Raw genomic sequence first — 16,022 nt, 5'->3', positions numbered from 1 at the left:
GCACACAATACAAGCTTTTTCCTGCTGGAAGCTCTTTAAGAGGACCCTGATTTTCAGGGAATAGCTTTTCCCTTGCTGAATAGTAATAGAATTTGATATTATATAGGACAACATCTTTGAAACTTTGATTATCCCACCAGAGAGAATACTTTCATGTAAACAGGTTAAAGCCATGACATTCTTTCTTTCTGACTCTGAAGACATTTATCTTGTGGCTCTATTCTGCTTCAGATATTTTATTTTATTTCTACAGCATCAAATGCTAACATTATTCGGTTACTATTGTTTCCTTTGATGTCTCTATAACAGTGCTTATTGAACTGTGGCAAAACAAAGATAAAATCACATGCAGGTGGGTGCATAAGACTTTGGGAATAGACAGACTATTAGACAACGGTGATATTCTAATACAAGGAGAGTAGATTTAACATGTATGCCATATAAAATGGCCCTGGCCTACATTTATTCTGGCATCCAAAGCCCATTCTGATCCAGTCTGTCAGGAACTGTGGCCTTTGCCTTGGTGCAGGATACTTTCTTCCCCTCCCTAGAACAGGCATGATGGTAACATAAGGAGTTTTCTATTTTAGCAGCAGGAAAGCAGAGGAAGATCGTGCTCCTCTTCTTCTTTCTGTCACCTGCACTTTTAAACACATGGGGCAGAGAGCACAAGGCCTTTAATACCACCTTGTCATGCAGCCCCTTCATGAGGTGCTGTCTCAAACAACAGTCCCTGTCCTCTGTGTGACAAAATGAGACTCACTGGAGATTGCAAAGAAAAAGAGAAGTCCCATCGCAGCCTCCAAAGTCCCACTGACCCACTGCTCATGAAGATGGCATCACAACGTCTGGTGGCACTATGTTTTCATCATGATTTGTGTAAAATAAGCTAATGATACTGATCATTGCTAGTTAAACATGGCTGGAAAATGTATTATCCCAGAGGCTAGCACACTAATAAGACAGAAGTTTGTGGTGATGAATCCTAATGGGTCCTGAATTTCTATGTGCTTTCCAGCTACTTTTTCCTTCTTTTTCTATGCATAAGACAGAGAATAAAGCAGCCCAGCAGGTCAATAGAAAAGTGGTGCCCAATATTTTTAATGATGGGACTTGATTTTCCAGTTCTTATTCTGAGCAAGCAGGCTTTCTTTGCTGTGATCCACTGCAAGAATTGGAAACGTACCAAGGTAACTCCTTTGTTTTGCCTCATGATACTGTGGCCACGTGAGCTAACAGGAAGGAGCTGAGGGAAGACAGGTAACGCTGGCAGCCAGTTTCTGGCTCCTGACCGTGGAGTCTGCAGCATAGGTTCACAATGCAGAACTGTGACATAAGTCATGGCTCTGCAAAGTCTGAAAGCAGAACTCTTAGTTTCAGGAACAGAGATTTTTGGAGGCTGGAACCTGTGGCTCTTTCCAGCTCTCCCGAAAGTCTTCAAACAGCCACTAGGGAAGCTATGATATTATGCTAGGTATTTCTATTGTGAGGGTGGGAAGGAGAACACAGAAAAGACTGCCAAGAAATACACTGCAAGGAATTTCAATTAATCAGTTTGTAAAATTTTAAACTGTGAAGATGTAAAATTTCATCTTAGAATCAAGTTGTCACATAAGGAGTAAATACTAGTTTAATATGTACTCAGCCAGTATCTACAGCTGTCCCAAATGGCCTTCTCCCCAAAGATTTACCATGTTTTTACCATGGGCCAGAAAGCATCTCTAACAATCAAAATGGTCTTTCTAAAATAAAAGCAGGAGGCTGTTAACCTTAACTCAAAGAGTCTATGCTCTTAAAATGATCTGCTGCCCTTGATCTGTGAGGAAACTTGTACTGATATAATGGACCATTAGGAAAATTGCAATTCTTAAAGAGGCCTTTGAAAGGTTGTTTAGATCTTAAACTTTTGGAGAGGGAGTGAATGTATTTTTTACAGTGATTATAAAACCTAATGATTTGACAGATAGTAATCCCACAATGTGAATTCTTATAATTCTCCTTTCAGTGTTTTCAGTTCAAGTACTGGAGCATTGTGCACTAAAATGAGAACAAGAAACTGATTGAAGATGAAAGAGTAGTGTACTTTCTGTCCAATCTGGAAAAAACCCAGAGTATGTAAGCTGAAGTCAAAATGAACGAGAACTACTCTGAAGTTCAGGATTATCTCAGGTTTATCAGTGGTGTGGCTAGCAGCATCCACTGCTTATACTTCTTTTTTTTTCTCTAACCAGATATATCCATTGAGGTCACAGAAGTCCTAAGATTCCATTTTGTGTACAAAACTGCTTGAGGGAATGAGTTTGCCACAAAGATCTTTCCGGGGTAAGGATGTGTGAATACAGAACTCATTACAATCACTGCATGATAAGACTTTTACGAGCCACATAAAGAAATAATCCATTTGTGTGGATTTTATGTATCTTTTACTTTACCTTGAAAACCAAATATGTCATAAGCACCCAGGGACACCATAGGATTTGCACCACTAAAGATTACGAAAGCAATGAGAAAGGATTGATTTGCACAAAACCATGTACACTTGATACAAGTTAATATAGCCTGGCATATGGCATTAGTAATAGTTCTCATTTTTACACTTTGTCCAACTTAATGCAGATTATTTAAAACAAGCAAACAAAAATGTCCAAAATGCTTTGCAGATAAATATGGGACTTTGATTTCTCATTTTCTCAGATGTACATCAGCATAATTTTATTTACTTTAAGAATGCTTCTCTCATTCAGTTCAGTTGGAAATTACTTTAATTTGTTCAGTTTCAAATGATTTCTATTACTTTAAAGACCATATGTCTATAGAATGCTTTATGTTCTGGTCCATTTTCTTCAGCTGTGGCTGTTTTTTTGCCATCAGTCCCCTCTTCTAAAATGCTTTTATCCACTCACTGGCTAGATCCATTCATCCTTGAGAAACAGAGGTGCGTTCTGCCCTAGCCAGGAGCCTGTGCTCTCTACCTCTTCATTACTGTACTGCATTGTGCCTTTCAACAAAACAGAGCTTGTTCTCTTCGTGGCTGCTGGCACCTATTTATACAATGCAGTGTATCTCTCATTTCAGGCTTATTAGCATCCATGTCAAGACAGTGTGTAAACTCTTCCTCTTTCAAGACTGATGAATGCAAACAAGTAGAGAACAGAACCCAGGAGCAATCTGTATCATTTCATTGCCACATTAACACCCCTAACTCTAATTGACAGGGTAATTAAAAGCCAAAGGTATCCCAAGAAAGCAGCCTGATTAGCTGTGATTGCAGTGTGTAAGTGACGCAGAACACATTCTTATGAAATAGGATCAAAATGGTTTCTCTGCATTTTGTGTCACCAAAGCAGCTGTCCTGATTATTCACATCCTATTAAGTGTGCTTTGAGCATGTCATGATCAATTAAAAACAGTTGTCATTTCAGATAACAGTTTTGGAATTTTGAAACCAGGAATAACTTCCTCAGGACAAAGGCTCCCAAGGGTTATCCTCCATAGAGCCTTTCAATCACTTGCCTCTCATTCTTCAAATCTCTGACAGTTCAGGGTCAGTCCTCCATGGGAGACCTCTCCATCAGGAACACAGCTTTATCTCCCCGCTCTCTCCCAAGTCTCCTCCTGTGTGTTTTTCCCAGAGTCTGCACTTGCCTCTAGTTTCTGCTCAGCTGCTGTTCCTTCTCTTCACTCTCTTTGTAGCTCCTATTTCTTTTATTCACTCTTAAAACACTTTTTCCTAGCAGTTTCTTTCCCTAAGAGTACTTGCTGAGAAAACCTTTCATGACGTATTTTCTCAATCCTGCAGTAGGAAAAGGGTTTTAATGGATAATCGCATCCTGTCCCAGGCATTGGCTCTGTCAGTTTGTGGGAAGGATGCACGGACCTTCTGACAGGGATAAAAACTGTGGATCGTTTCCAGATATTTTCACCAACAGAACAAATTTGCCGAAAGCAAATGTGGAGTGTTTTTTTCAAAGCCTTGTATGTTAATCTAGCTTAGCTCAGTTTCCATGGGATGGAAAAAGACCAAATGTCTGACACTAGTGAGGCTCAAAGATCAAGCCCTTGGTCTGAAGCATGAAGTGCTTCTGAAATAAATGGTTGCAAATCTTTTTTGATGTGAGTAATGCTCGTTCATTTCCCCTTGGATTTTTTTTTTCTTTCTTTTACTCATTTTTAGAAATGTCTGGGCCGTTTGTCTTGTAAAAATATAATAAAACGAAAGAGCATGAAAACAATGGTCCTGTGTCAGACCAAAGGTCCATCTAGCTCAATAGTCTGCTTCCAAAATAGACACCAGTGAACGTCTGTAGGACAGTATATGAGCAGTGCAAGGACTCTTCTGTCAAGTTTCTGAAGGTGCTAATGGTGGGAGCAGTTTCACCCAGAGGACTGCTCATCCCTCCTCTCTCCTGCTAAGGCTCCAGGCTAGCCAGCTCAGCACAGGGCCTCCAACCTCTTCCTGAGCTGCTCTTGCTGATCTGTATACCTGTCTCTGATCCTGCCTCCTGGATGGGCCTGAAGCCTGCTGTGTAGGCAGCTGCTTGTCCAGAGGGTTCCTAGGGCTCGTCCAGCCCTAGGTCACTGTCTTTAGATGGGCTGGGAACTTTGTCGTAGCCTTGTCTCCAGGCCTGCTTCCAGCTACATCCCCTGCTCCTTGTGGCCACAATCCCTATCCAGGCCTGAACCTGGCTCCACCTCTGACTGGGTCAGGGGCTGCAAATAGAGCAGGTTAGCAGCCCTTAACTCTGCTCGCCTGGCTCAGACCGTACAGGACAGAGCCCCGTGTCACCAAAACCTTCTGGTTCACCTGTCTTTAATGAGTAGCCAGTCCTTGCTGCTCCCTGATGATCTCCTTGTAGCTCTCATCCTTAACAGTTTACAGCTCAGGCAATTACTAAGCCCAAGGGTTTTAAAGTATTTAGCAATCCATTAGGGCCTTTCACGAACCTATTCTGCCTCACTTTGTAAGCCTTAGTTTTCTGTAATGACAGATAGAAACTGATCCTCAACAGGGATCTGAGCAGTGAAGAGTTGTGAACGTCTTAAAGCAAGAAAATGTTAGACAAACTTAAATAAATTTTTTGCTATTAATTGCTTCCATCATCATTTTCATGGCTTAGTGACTTTGCCATACACGTAAGTAAATAATGCAGTTTACTGATAGATAGAAACAAATTAGCTATTACAGTAGCTCAGAGCCATCACGTTCTCCCTCAATCCTGAGCAGTACACAGCAGGATATAAAGTGTGTAACCACACGATGTGAACTGACTACCAGCAGATCAAACATTTCTCCCTGCAAGATGTCCTAATGTAATGCCAGACAGTATATAGCATAGCTATGTTTGACACATGAAATATTCAAACGCTATCTAGAGTGCTTGGAGCAAGAGAAGCACAGGTATACAGGTACATCATTTTACTTAGACTTTTTTTTAGGAGCTGAGGATCTAACAGATGTGGAGTTGGTTGGAAAAGTGTACTTTCAATGGCACTATCCACCCATCCTGCCACATCAACATGCAGTCATTTTGGGGGCCTTTGATGATGCTGTCTCTCTATTATTTCATGTTAAAGTGGGAGGAGTGGCTATGAAAGATAAACCACTTACAGTCTGAATAAATGAAAGCAAATATATCAGTGAGAGGACACTGAAACTACCTGTTTTTCCACATTGGTGTGGTAAGGACATTGCTGCTTTGGAGAGTTATATTGTTAATGCTGTGACTGAATAAAACATTCTTATTATTCAAGGAATAGAATAAGATGCCTTACTTTTAATATTTCTGCTGTCTTTCTCAGTGTCGTATTCTAAACCTTGCCAATGATTTTGCAAAAATTTAGGAAAGGACCATCCCTTCACTGTAAGAATCATTTATTTGCTCACTCGCATTTCTTGGCTGCCTTACTTCAGTGATGTTGGTGCAGCCAAATATTGTCTGCTCTTCACATGATGTAAATCTCTGCTATTGCCTCTTTTTATATCCAGTAAGGAGATAGCTTAAAAAGTCTATTGTCTCAGACACTGCAGGAGAAACCATGAGATGTGAGGAATGTAGCTTTATTATACTGCTGTAGCTAGTGACACACGTGGGAAGCCTTACCCAGCACATTACCCTTTCTTGTTAATCTCTCCTCCTGGCAAGTTTTCCCACCACAATGCTGTTTCGCCTCGGAGAGGCCAGACATTAGCTTATCATTTGACTAATTAGATTCTAGCATCACTGTTGTAATCACATTTCACATAAGACTGGAGGAGGAAGACACTGTCCCTTCACTACAGGGACAGGATGAACCACTTTAGGGAGTGCCTTCCACCTGATATAAATTTTTCTTTAGTCAGAAACAATGAATGATTGCCCTCCATGAGACACAAAAAACAGCTTTCAACCAGACCAGCTTGTTAGATGTAGCAGGAAATGGGGAGAATTTCTCCTCAGCTTTCCACAAACACTTCCCAAAATGTGATAGCAAGCCTCCTCTCTCTAAAACAGAGTGGGAAAAAAATTTTTAGATTATTATTTAACAGTGCACAGTCATGCTGTGGGAAAGAAAGCCTCCCCACAGGCAGCACAGAAATGTATAACATGGAGATTATGCTAGGGCCCTGTTCCAGCAACTCAGGCACAGAATTATCTTCTTTCTCCATATCCCATTCCATGATACAGTCAAGTGCTTATGAAGGAAAGGGAGCGCAGTCACTGAAGTGAGTGGGAACATCCTAGTAGTTCAGTTTTTGGAAAAATGGAGCTCCGGGCAAGCTGAAGGTGCCCAGAAATTATACATCATAAAATCTGGAGGAGCTGAAAGTAGAAGCAGTTTTTTTTTTTGGTTTTTTTTTTTAAGTGAACAAAATTCCCTGCAGAAAGCAAAAGTGATTGACCAGAATGGACTTGCAGAGAGAGCCTGTATTCCATTAGTGCCTCTTAATACGTAACAATTCTTTCGGAATTAGCATAAATGAGAACGGAATTTTTGCTCATATGGAAAAAAACCATTCACATATCCATGAAAATCAAGATGCAAAATGCAATGTTGTGCTTGGTTGGCAGAGATGGATCGAGAGAGAGAGAGAGAGGGAGGAAAAGCCATTGACAGCTTAGAATTAGGCTTGTTTATCTTCGAAGAGTGCAAGCCTGAGCCTTGCATGTTTAACCTGTTCAGCACCAGTGAGTAAAGGGCCTATGCTGCGAGGTACAACAGCTCTGACAGTGCTGTTCATCCGTCACTTCAGAAAAGAGGAAAAATAGTCCCCCTAGCGTACCAAGGCTGTAAGAAGCAGGAGGATGTTGCTCGACTCACTGATGCAACTGTAAGTTCTGCTCTGGAATTTGAGCAACTGCAGAAAGATGTAGTAAATTTCTGTGTTCTGCTGATCGCCAAGTACTGCAGTTTTTGAAGCAGAGAACATAAGCAATTATAAATAAGGAGCAGAACAAAAATAAATGTGTGTTTTAACACATTTTAATTAGGAAGTAATTGGACTTTGCATTGCTGCATAATTTTTAATCTTGCCTTTCTTACCTAGGAAATATACATTCTCCTGGAAGAAAGAAGACACACTGTTATATACAATCATACACTTTTCACAAGTTCCCAGCTTTGTACTTGAGAGACTGAATCAATCACGTGATTGTAATTATTAAAATATTAAAGTACTACTTCAATATTCTTATTATTTCTGTTAGACAGGAGACGCATACTGCAAATGTCTGCCCTTAGAAAAAAATTAAGAGTCTGAAGAAGAGCAAGAAGTCAGTGTCACCAGGGGCCACCACTTTTCCTGGACTTCAGAGATCAAGCACAGGCTTTGGGCCCCCTTGAACTTGTATTTTCATAAATTAAGTCATAATTAAGCCTTGCCCATCCATAAATCTTTCATTGCCCCTTTCATTGTGCCAGTGCTGCTGTGGCACATAGGAAGGTCAACATGCTCTAGCATCACAACTGTCTTCCTCTTGGTTATTCTGAAGAAGATCCACCAAAAAAGGTTTCGAAGGAGACAGGAACTCTCTGCTAGGGGTGGGGATGCAATAACTAACATCCTATCTCAAATTGGCAATGTAAGAGTGAGCGCAGCCTGCTGAGCTCCTCTCTGAGCTCTGCTCACCAGTGCAGCCACCTCATTCCTCCACCTTTTTGATGGCTGGGAGTGGAACACCCAAAGGATGAGATATGCCAGTGACTGATGCACAGGCCCTTGTGTTTTGTGTTTTTGATTGGCATTTCCCAGGAAATAGTAGTAAAAGCAGTGACAGCACAGGTTCTCCTGTGAGGAAGGAGCTCCTTCAGCCTTGTGTGAGTGTGAGCAAGAGGCTGCCCTGTTTGTTGGTGCACAAGGTGCAGCAGGCCTGAGTGTGTGCAGGCGTTTTCATATGCAGCACTGTGCTTGTTTGGTTGCTACAACATGTGTCTGCGCCAGCGTCTTTGCTAATAAAAAATCCACAGAAGTAATTGTGAGGTTGGGTTGCTCAGGGAAGAGAAAGACATTTGAAATATGTTTATACGTCCATAGCCATTCAACAAGGATCCTCTTTGGAAAGCAACTCTAAAATAAACATCGTTTAATCCTGCTTTCTGATTCCTGTGGAGTATCTCCCTTCACTGTGCCTGTTTTTGTTAAGACAGCCGAGGAAGTCTCCTCTACTCACTCTCCCATTTACCGACTGTATTTGGACTGTATGTGATGTCATGGGTATTGATTGTGGCCTTCACAAGGCTGCCTGCTTTTTCCACAGAATTGTCCCCAGGGATGAAAAAACACCAAATCCTCAGCAGACCAAAAGGCAGCCCAAGATATTCATTCAGTGTATTTACTTCCATGAGCAAGAAGCAGATAAGATTTCAGCACAAATGGTGCATTTTAATTATGTTTATGAGTGAAACGCAGAGCAGATGTTGGAAGCACCATTTCGAATAGTCCTCCCTCCACCCACAGGCAGAGTTTCAGTGTTAATATTGCATTTCTCTTTAAACAGTGCTTGGTTTGAAAAGCTTTTAAGGCTAAAACATCTTGGCCCAGGAGCACTTCTGGCTCCCTGTGCATCAGAGCATGACTTCTTTTCTTTTTTTCTGATTTTTGAAATACTTATCAAAACTTCCTTTCTCAACTTTTTCCTTAAACAAACAAACAACTAACCAAACAAAAGCATTAGAAGAATGGAAGATAAGATTTATAGACCCTTTCCACCTCAGTCCCCTCAGAATAGATGCTCCCTCCTTTACCTGTGTGCACATGCCTACACACACATACAGACATGTTCCACATACATATATGTTCCATACCCACACATACATATATGTTCCATTATTTTCTATGCACTGCTGCATGCTGGATCTTAAAATTACATTGTAAGAACTATGAGATGCTGTGCCTACTCTTAATATTGATATTCTCACATTTCTTCATCTATCGCGTGGTAAGATCAATATTACCAATGCTGTTAAGATCAATATTATCAATGTTGTTAAAAAAAGAGATACTAACTTCAAAATATTGCCAGGATCTTACTTAAAATGGAAGATGTGCATTATATGATGCCCAGAGACAAGGCTGCTTTTTTTCTGCATTTTTGCTCCTGGCAGTCTTTGAAAATCAACTTTTTTGCACCGATGCCACAAATGCAATTTTAGGAGGGCGAAAAGCCACGGCTAATGTTTATACAGAGACGTGATGCAGCAAAAATGACGTGGGCTGTTATTCTAACCTACTGCCAGGGGACTGCATTGATCTTCGAAGGGTTAAAGTGCTACCGGGTTACATTAATGTCACCCTTCAGCAATCACTGGCCAATAACATATCAGCAATCAATGCCGTGGCGTGTTGTTCACGACACTCCGTTTGTGGAGACAAGTGGCTGATGTATTTTGACAATAAGAAAAAAAGTAGTCTTGGAAATTCTTGCAAATCTTAACTCAGAGGGGGAAGATGTATGAAACAAACTGCTTCCATTAGAAAAAAAATGGTAATGTTTGCCATCATAAGTAACAACATTTTATGTCAGTTCAGTGGAGCAGTGAATGAACCAAAACTCTGCTAACCTTCAAAATGGAAAGGATTCTGTAAGTAGGATTTACATAGTCTGAATATTTTATATTTTGAGTGCTCATCACATCTCGCATAAACTAATACTTAAATATATATTTCCAATAAGGAAAACATTTGACTTTTGGTGTAGTAAAGCGGAGAGGCACGTTTGGGGCTGCAAGCACTGACACAGGATCCCAAGCCCCTGCTTCTTCCTATCCTGTTGGTAATTTTCTTTTACTAAGTTCTCCTAATTTGTGCACTTATGAAAAAAAAACAGCGCGAGGCACTTTGACACAAAAGAAACTTGCAGAAAAAAAAATAAAATCAGGAGCTCAAACAGCTGTAACGTAGAAATATAGAGGGGGAAATAAAAAGCAGAGGCTGTGAGAGCAGACAAGGGGTTAAAGTCCTGACCACTGTCTGCATATATAAAATTATATCACCTTATCTGAAAAGTTTAGGCTCAAAAGACAAGCCACGGCTTAAAATACCTTTTAGGATTATTAAATCTTTAGGCTGAAGATTACAGCAAGTGTTTTGTCTTTGGTGAGTAGCTGTTTGTCTCACTTTATTTACTTGGTATTGGGTATTTGTCAATGTCATTTCATATCTGCAGAAAATTCGTACGTTGTATGGAAGTATGTATGTGTGTGAGTGTGCTGAAGGTCACATGACTGTTTCATCCTATTTGGTGGAGCAGCTTGACTTTTTTTCCCTTGCTTTTGGTGATGGTTGTGAGTGCAGAAGTTGATTGACAGATGCATGCCAGAAACCCCCATTCTCCTTTTCAAAGACTACATATGATGGATTGCGATCTTTCAGCTCAGCAGGACACAGGGACCATGCAAGCTGTAATTGGTCAGGTATGGAGTCAGCCATTTCTCAACTCCCCTTTTATTTATTTTTTTTTTTTCACAAGGGTCTAACCATATGATTCACATAATTCATATTTACAGTACCATCTTTCTATCTGTATCTTCAGCTACCAGTGAGTGTGGTACTGAAAGTGAGAAAGGCATAAGAACCACAATAATCCGGCCAGGGAATCACGAGTTAAACCTAAAATACCATGCTTTTCTTCCAATAAACCCGGGTTGTACTTTAGCCTGAGCTTTGCCAAATCAATCTATTTATTAATTTACCTCTGTGCTTTGTTTACATGTGCTGAAGTAGAAGAACTAAACAGTGCAAGTGTTACATTTGCTGGGGAGTTGCTTTCTATTCCTGATGCTGTTCATTATTCCTATATTGACTGTATTCCTATACTACAGGCTGTGGATTTTTTTTTTTTCTCTTTATTTCTATATGTATATCTATTTTTTCTCCTTTTACTCCTAACCCAGATAGCGTGTGATTGAGCTTGGTGAATGTAGTAGTCTTTGCTGCTGCAGAGGGGCAGTCTGCAAATTAAACACTGCCACAATCTGAAAGGTCCAGGTGGTCTGCTCGTGCTTCCTAATGCAATCCAGCACAACAGCTTTAATAAACAGCTCTATTTAGTTCTCCCTCCCTGTATCCAGGGAAGGGAACTGGTCTGGGGCTGCTGTGATGAAATGCCAGAAGAATATCTCTCAAAGGCCTCACAAGCTGATTTTTAGAGCTTTTCCATTTTGTCGTCTTTGTCTTCCAAATGGGTCAGTGAGTCCTTCTCTTTCTGTTTTGTGATTTCTGATAAGTCTGTAGTTTTTATGTGTGTGTTTAACTGTGCTGTTTTGAGCTTAGCCGGAAGAGAGGGGAATCATTGTCTTTTCGTTTGCTTCAAATAATAACCTGGAGTGGGGACAGAAATTAAATTATTTTCTCCTGTTTACACGGAGGGCTGTTTTCCTACGAATGCAGCCAGAGTCGGAAGAGGGTGTCTGTTTTCTTTTTTTTAACAAAATCTTAAGTGCTCAACACTTTCTCATTAGCCACTGCTTTGTAAATCGGTCTCTGGCAAAGGGTATTTTTCAAACTCCCAAAAGTTTGTGGGTTTTTTTTGCATATGTTTCCAGTGTAGTGAACGCATGCTGCTGAAGTGATGGCATCGTATTTGTTTCCTATACATTGATATAATGGTGGAAAAATACGCATCCTGTGCACTGTTTTCGACTAAATTATGGCAAAGCACAGAAGTCCCTCAAAGCACATGGTTTATTAATACCATCGTACACAGTAATGCATTTCTAGGCGGAAAATGTCAAATATGTAATACCATGTTTACCACAGGCTTCTATTGCTTTAAATATTTTAAAAATAGAAAATACATTTTTTATTAAACCCCCCCCCCAAACATTAACAGCTTTCTATTAGGCTGGCTTGTACCTAAAAAGTGGGGCATGTTTGCCAGCACTGCATTGCATGAAAATATGTATTTTAGAATGGGTTAATTAGCTTTTTGTGTAAACTTGTGCAGTCTTAAAGAAAAATATTTAATGATTCTACAGCAAGTACAATAGCAAGGTTTTGTGCAGTATAGGTGACAGAAAACTCCCCTGAAACCCTGATAAATCTCAATGCTTGTAATATCCCTTTAATGTAACTTTCTCTTTGGCATGTAAGAAAGTGTGAGCTAGCTATTTTGTATTTAAAGCCTGCTAGCTCTAGGAGAGTGGTTTTAAGGCTGAAAGGCTGTGAGCATGTTGGTTTTTTTTTTCTTTTTCTGTGTGCAACATTTTGTATTTCATCAATTAAAAAAGTTCAGTGAATGCCTGGAAGAATGCTTATCAATGTTTATTGTATTACTGTATTTCATTTCCTAAGAATTTGATAACAAGAGCATACACTTAAAATACTTACATGTATTCTTTTTTTAGGTTAGCAACTTTTTTTTTTTAATGTCAGAATTCATGCACGTTATTATTGTGCAACTTAATGTGACAGGTGTTTCAAATATATATTTTTTAGATCTCCACATGTGCATATTTGCATGTTCTGTGTGTAATTAGGTACATCCAAAAGAGTTCATAGAAACACATAATTTTCAAGTATGTTATTGATTACTTGTCCAGTGTTTGGTCAGTATTAGCTGTTTGTGAAGATTAAACAAATATTTAATGATTTTTATTTATTTTTTTTTGACGAAATAATTTGTATCCTGCACTTATAGAATCAAAGCATTATGTAAAACTTGGGAACAACGGAGTAACAGCACAGTTACCATTCATCACTGAAACTAGAAATGCACGTTCTTAATGTACTCTGATAGTCAACTGATAATAGAAAATGACCATCAAAAAATAAACCTCAAGCCATGAAATCTCTCTGTACTGTAAGGCTTTGTTTAATACTGATAAATAATAAAGATCTGTGCGTTTAGGATGTGTATGTTGCTAGAAGATATATTCATTTCCTGGCAGTATTGTTTTAGACAAAAGTTGAGAGTCCTTGTTAACTTTCAAACCTCGGAAATCAAAAACTTTAAATAGATGTTTATCATTTGCTCTTCTTATTTCAGAACCATATTTTTTCTCCAGATTTTAGCGAGAACTAAATTTTGTTTTGGCTAATCTTGCAGATGCAGCTTTAAATTCCATCTCATTTGCTTCTAATGGAGTGTAAGCATGCCTAATTAAAAATCCAAGCTATACATGTGTATCTATGCTCCAGCAGACATCAGAAACACTAGCAGTTATTTGTAGCTCAAACGCTCGCCTGTGTGTGACACAGAAAGTAATTGCAGGAGCATGCTGATTTAAGGGCATCCTCATTGTGGATTACATGTTCATCATTAAATGCATTTTCCACTGTTTTTTTTAATCCACGATTTCATCCATCTCCAAGCACCCGTGCCTGCAGTGGCTCCCACTGGTGTTGGCAATGGCTGGCACAGTGCTGCAGCCCTCCACTACCTGGCACCTGGCTGTGCTGGCTCCAAAGTGCAGAAGTGTGCCTGTACCTTCCCTCTGGACTTTCCCTCCCCCTAGCAAGCAATTAAACAGCCAAGTACTCTGAAGAGAACACTCCTTGCCTAGTGTGTCAAGATCTAGAAGCTCATTGCTCATTGTGATTTTGATTCATAACTGGAGTGCTTGGAATAAAACCCCGATCCCTGTCTGCAATAGTCTGTAGCATCCTTCCTTGCATGCTGAACAATAATACCCATTATTTCTGTAAATGTCCTTTGTTTTCATATAAGCAATTAGTTGGATTTTGTGTCACATTCTATATACATCCTGAGCCCATCTAAATCAAAAGGTAATTAAATGCACCATCTAATTATTCCAACCATGCTGTATTTTTTCTCCCCTGTATATTTTCTAAAAATCTGTGCTGCACTCTTTTCTTTTTTTTTTTTCTTTCTTTTTTTTTTTTTTTTTTTCAGACCTGAGCTTGTGAGTGACAGGTTAGTTCATCAGCATTACAGCCCTCCTGTTTTTGTCTCATCTCATGCAGACAGGTCACCGTGTCCAATCACCCTTCTGGCTCTGCTGGCCCCGGGGGACCCAAGGCCAGCCTGCCATCTTGATCCACAGGCCTGAGGGCCTGGGCTGGCTGCACATTTCTGTGTTCACTGGTTCTTGCAAACACAGTGTTTAAAAAAAAAAGAAAAAAAAAAAAAAAAGGAGAGAGAGAGAAGAGGGGGTTAAACAAGATCTCTCTGTAAATTATGTAGCACTCTTCAAATAAGCAGGCACTTGCAATTATTGTTACAGTACTTGACTTCTCCTCCTACACACTATCGAATGCACACTATCCGAGTTTAGCAAATATTTTTAAATGGACAATGGTCTGTTTTATCTCATATTAAAAGCTATTCATGCAATGGTAAACACATGCTCTTTACTCAGAGAGCTTTGAACTCCAAGGCCCACTTTTGGTGAGTAATATGTTGCTATAACTAAGGTTGCTCTTCCTCCTCTGCTTTAAATCCTCGGGCTTGGGGTTCTTTTAGTTGTTTTCCCCCTCATGATTAAGGATGAAGTTCCATCTGTTGTCTGTATTGCTTTGTAACTCAGATCACTGCATATCCAGGAGCTTAATTTCTACCACAGCCAGGTGAAAATCAACTCTACAGAGTTAGTTTGTCTTGAGCCATCTTCCAGTCATTCCTCTTGTAGTAACAGAGAAGATGCTTCTCCCCTGGAAGATTCCCATCTCTAATCTACAGGAGTGCATATAACTTAGACAAGCAGAAAAGAACCATCTTACATGTAATTTTAGGACCCACTTTATAATTCAGGAAGGATATAAGCCTTTTTGCCTACAGTTTGGCACAAATCCTGTGACATGACTACATGCAGAAGTAAGGTCAGAGTAGGTGTCCCCTCAGTGCCCAGCATGGACATGCCTGTCCTTTACAGACACCAGCAGCTGCTTCCTGCACCTGGAGAAAGTAAGAGAGAGGCTTATGGACAGGTACATGCTGACTGCTGTTTCCAATAGCAGAGAGACACTGTAAACAATAAGAATTGTGTTTGAAGAACTTCAAAAACATCTATTTTCTTTTTTAAATATTTATGAACAAGCTAGTACTCTGATAATGAAGCATTCCATCTCCACAGAAACGTGCTGCTTTATACACTCCCCAGCATACTGCCTCCTTAAGAATTATTATTGTAAGGATGTGCAGGAATGCAGTGGTAATATTTTACAGTATAAATATTTGTTATAGAGGAGTTTGGATCTCGTTAACTTAATATATGTAAATTCTTTGGTCCTAGGCCTGGATTCCAGCAAAAGAATGCATTTCTCTGTTGACTTTTCTTTTTGCAGCAGAAAAGATGGATTTTTATCATTTTCATTCATGCTTAAAAAGACTTTCCTTGTTTTCACGCCGTAATCAGGTTTTAATTTAAATCGGCCCTCTAAAAACATCTTTAGCCATTTTCCCTTGTTAAATTTCTTCACTTTTTTCCATTCTGTGCTTCTCTGCTGCCTCATGTGTTAGTTCGTGGGTCAGGCCAATTAAGAAGTCAAATCTTTAAAAAGCTGTGGTTTATGCTCTGTGTATATTCACTATTATTCTAATTGTAAGAGGAAAATAATGTATGCCAGATGACCTTTAAATTGCTGG

General features: G+C 39.7%; 1 protein-coding gene across 1 annotated transcript in view; it reads left to right on the top strand.

The window, feature by feature from the left end:
- Positions 1-10,785: 10,785 nt before the first annotated feature.
- Positions 10,786-16,022, top strand: part of POU6F2 (POU class 6 homeobox 2) — a gene marked incomplete at both ends in the record, with an annotated part of 303,527 nt that continues 298,290 nt past the window's right edge. The window contains one exon of the mRNA XM_079538058.1: positions 10,786-10,890. Coding sequence (XP_079394184.1) covers positions 10,786-10,890 — 105 coding nt within the window. The remainder of the gene's footprint in view (positions 10,891-16,022) is intronic.

This window comes from Tetrao urogallus, assembly GCF_951394365.1.
Source record: "Tetrao urogallus genome assembly, chromosome: 7".
Lineage (NCBI taxonomy): Eukaryota > Metazoa > Chordata > Aves > Galliformes > Phasianidae > Tetrao > Tetrao urogallus.
This window is presented reverse-complemented; position numbering and strand designations above follow the sequence as displayed.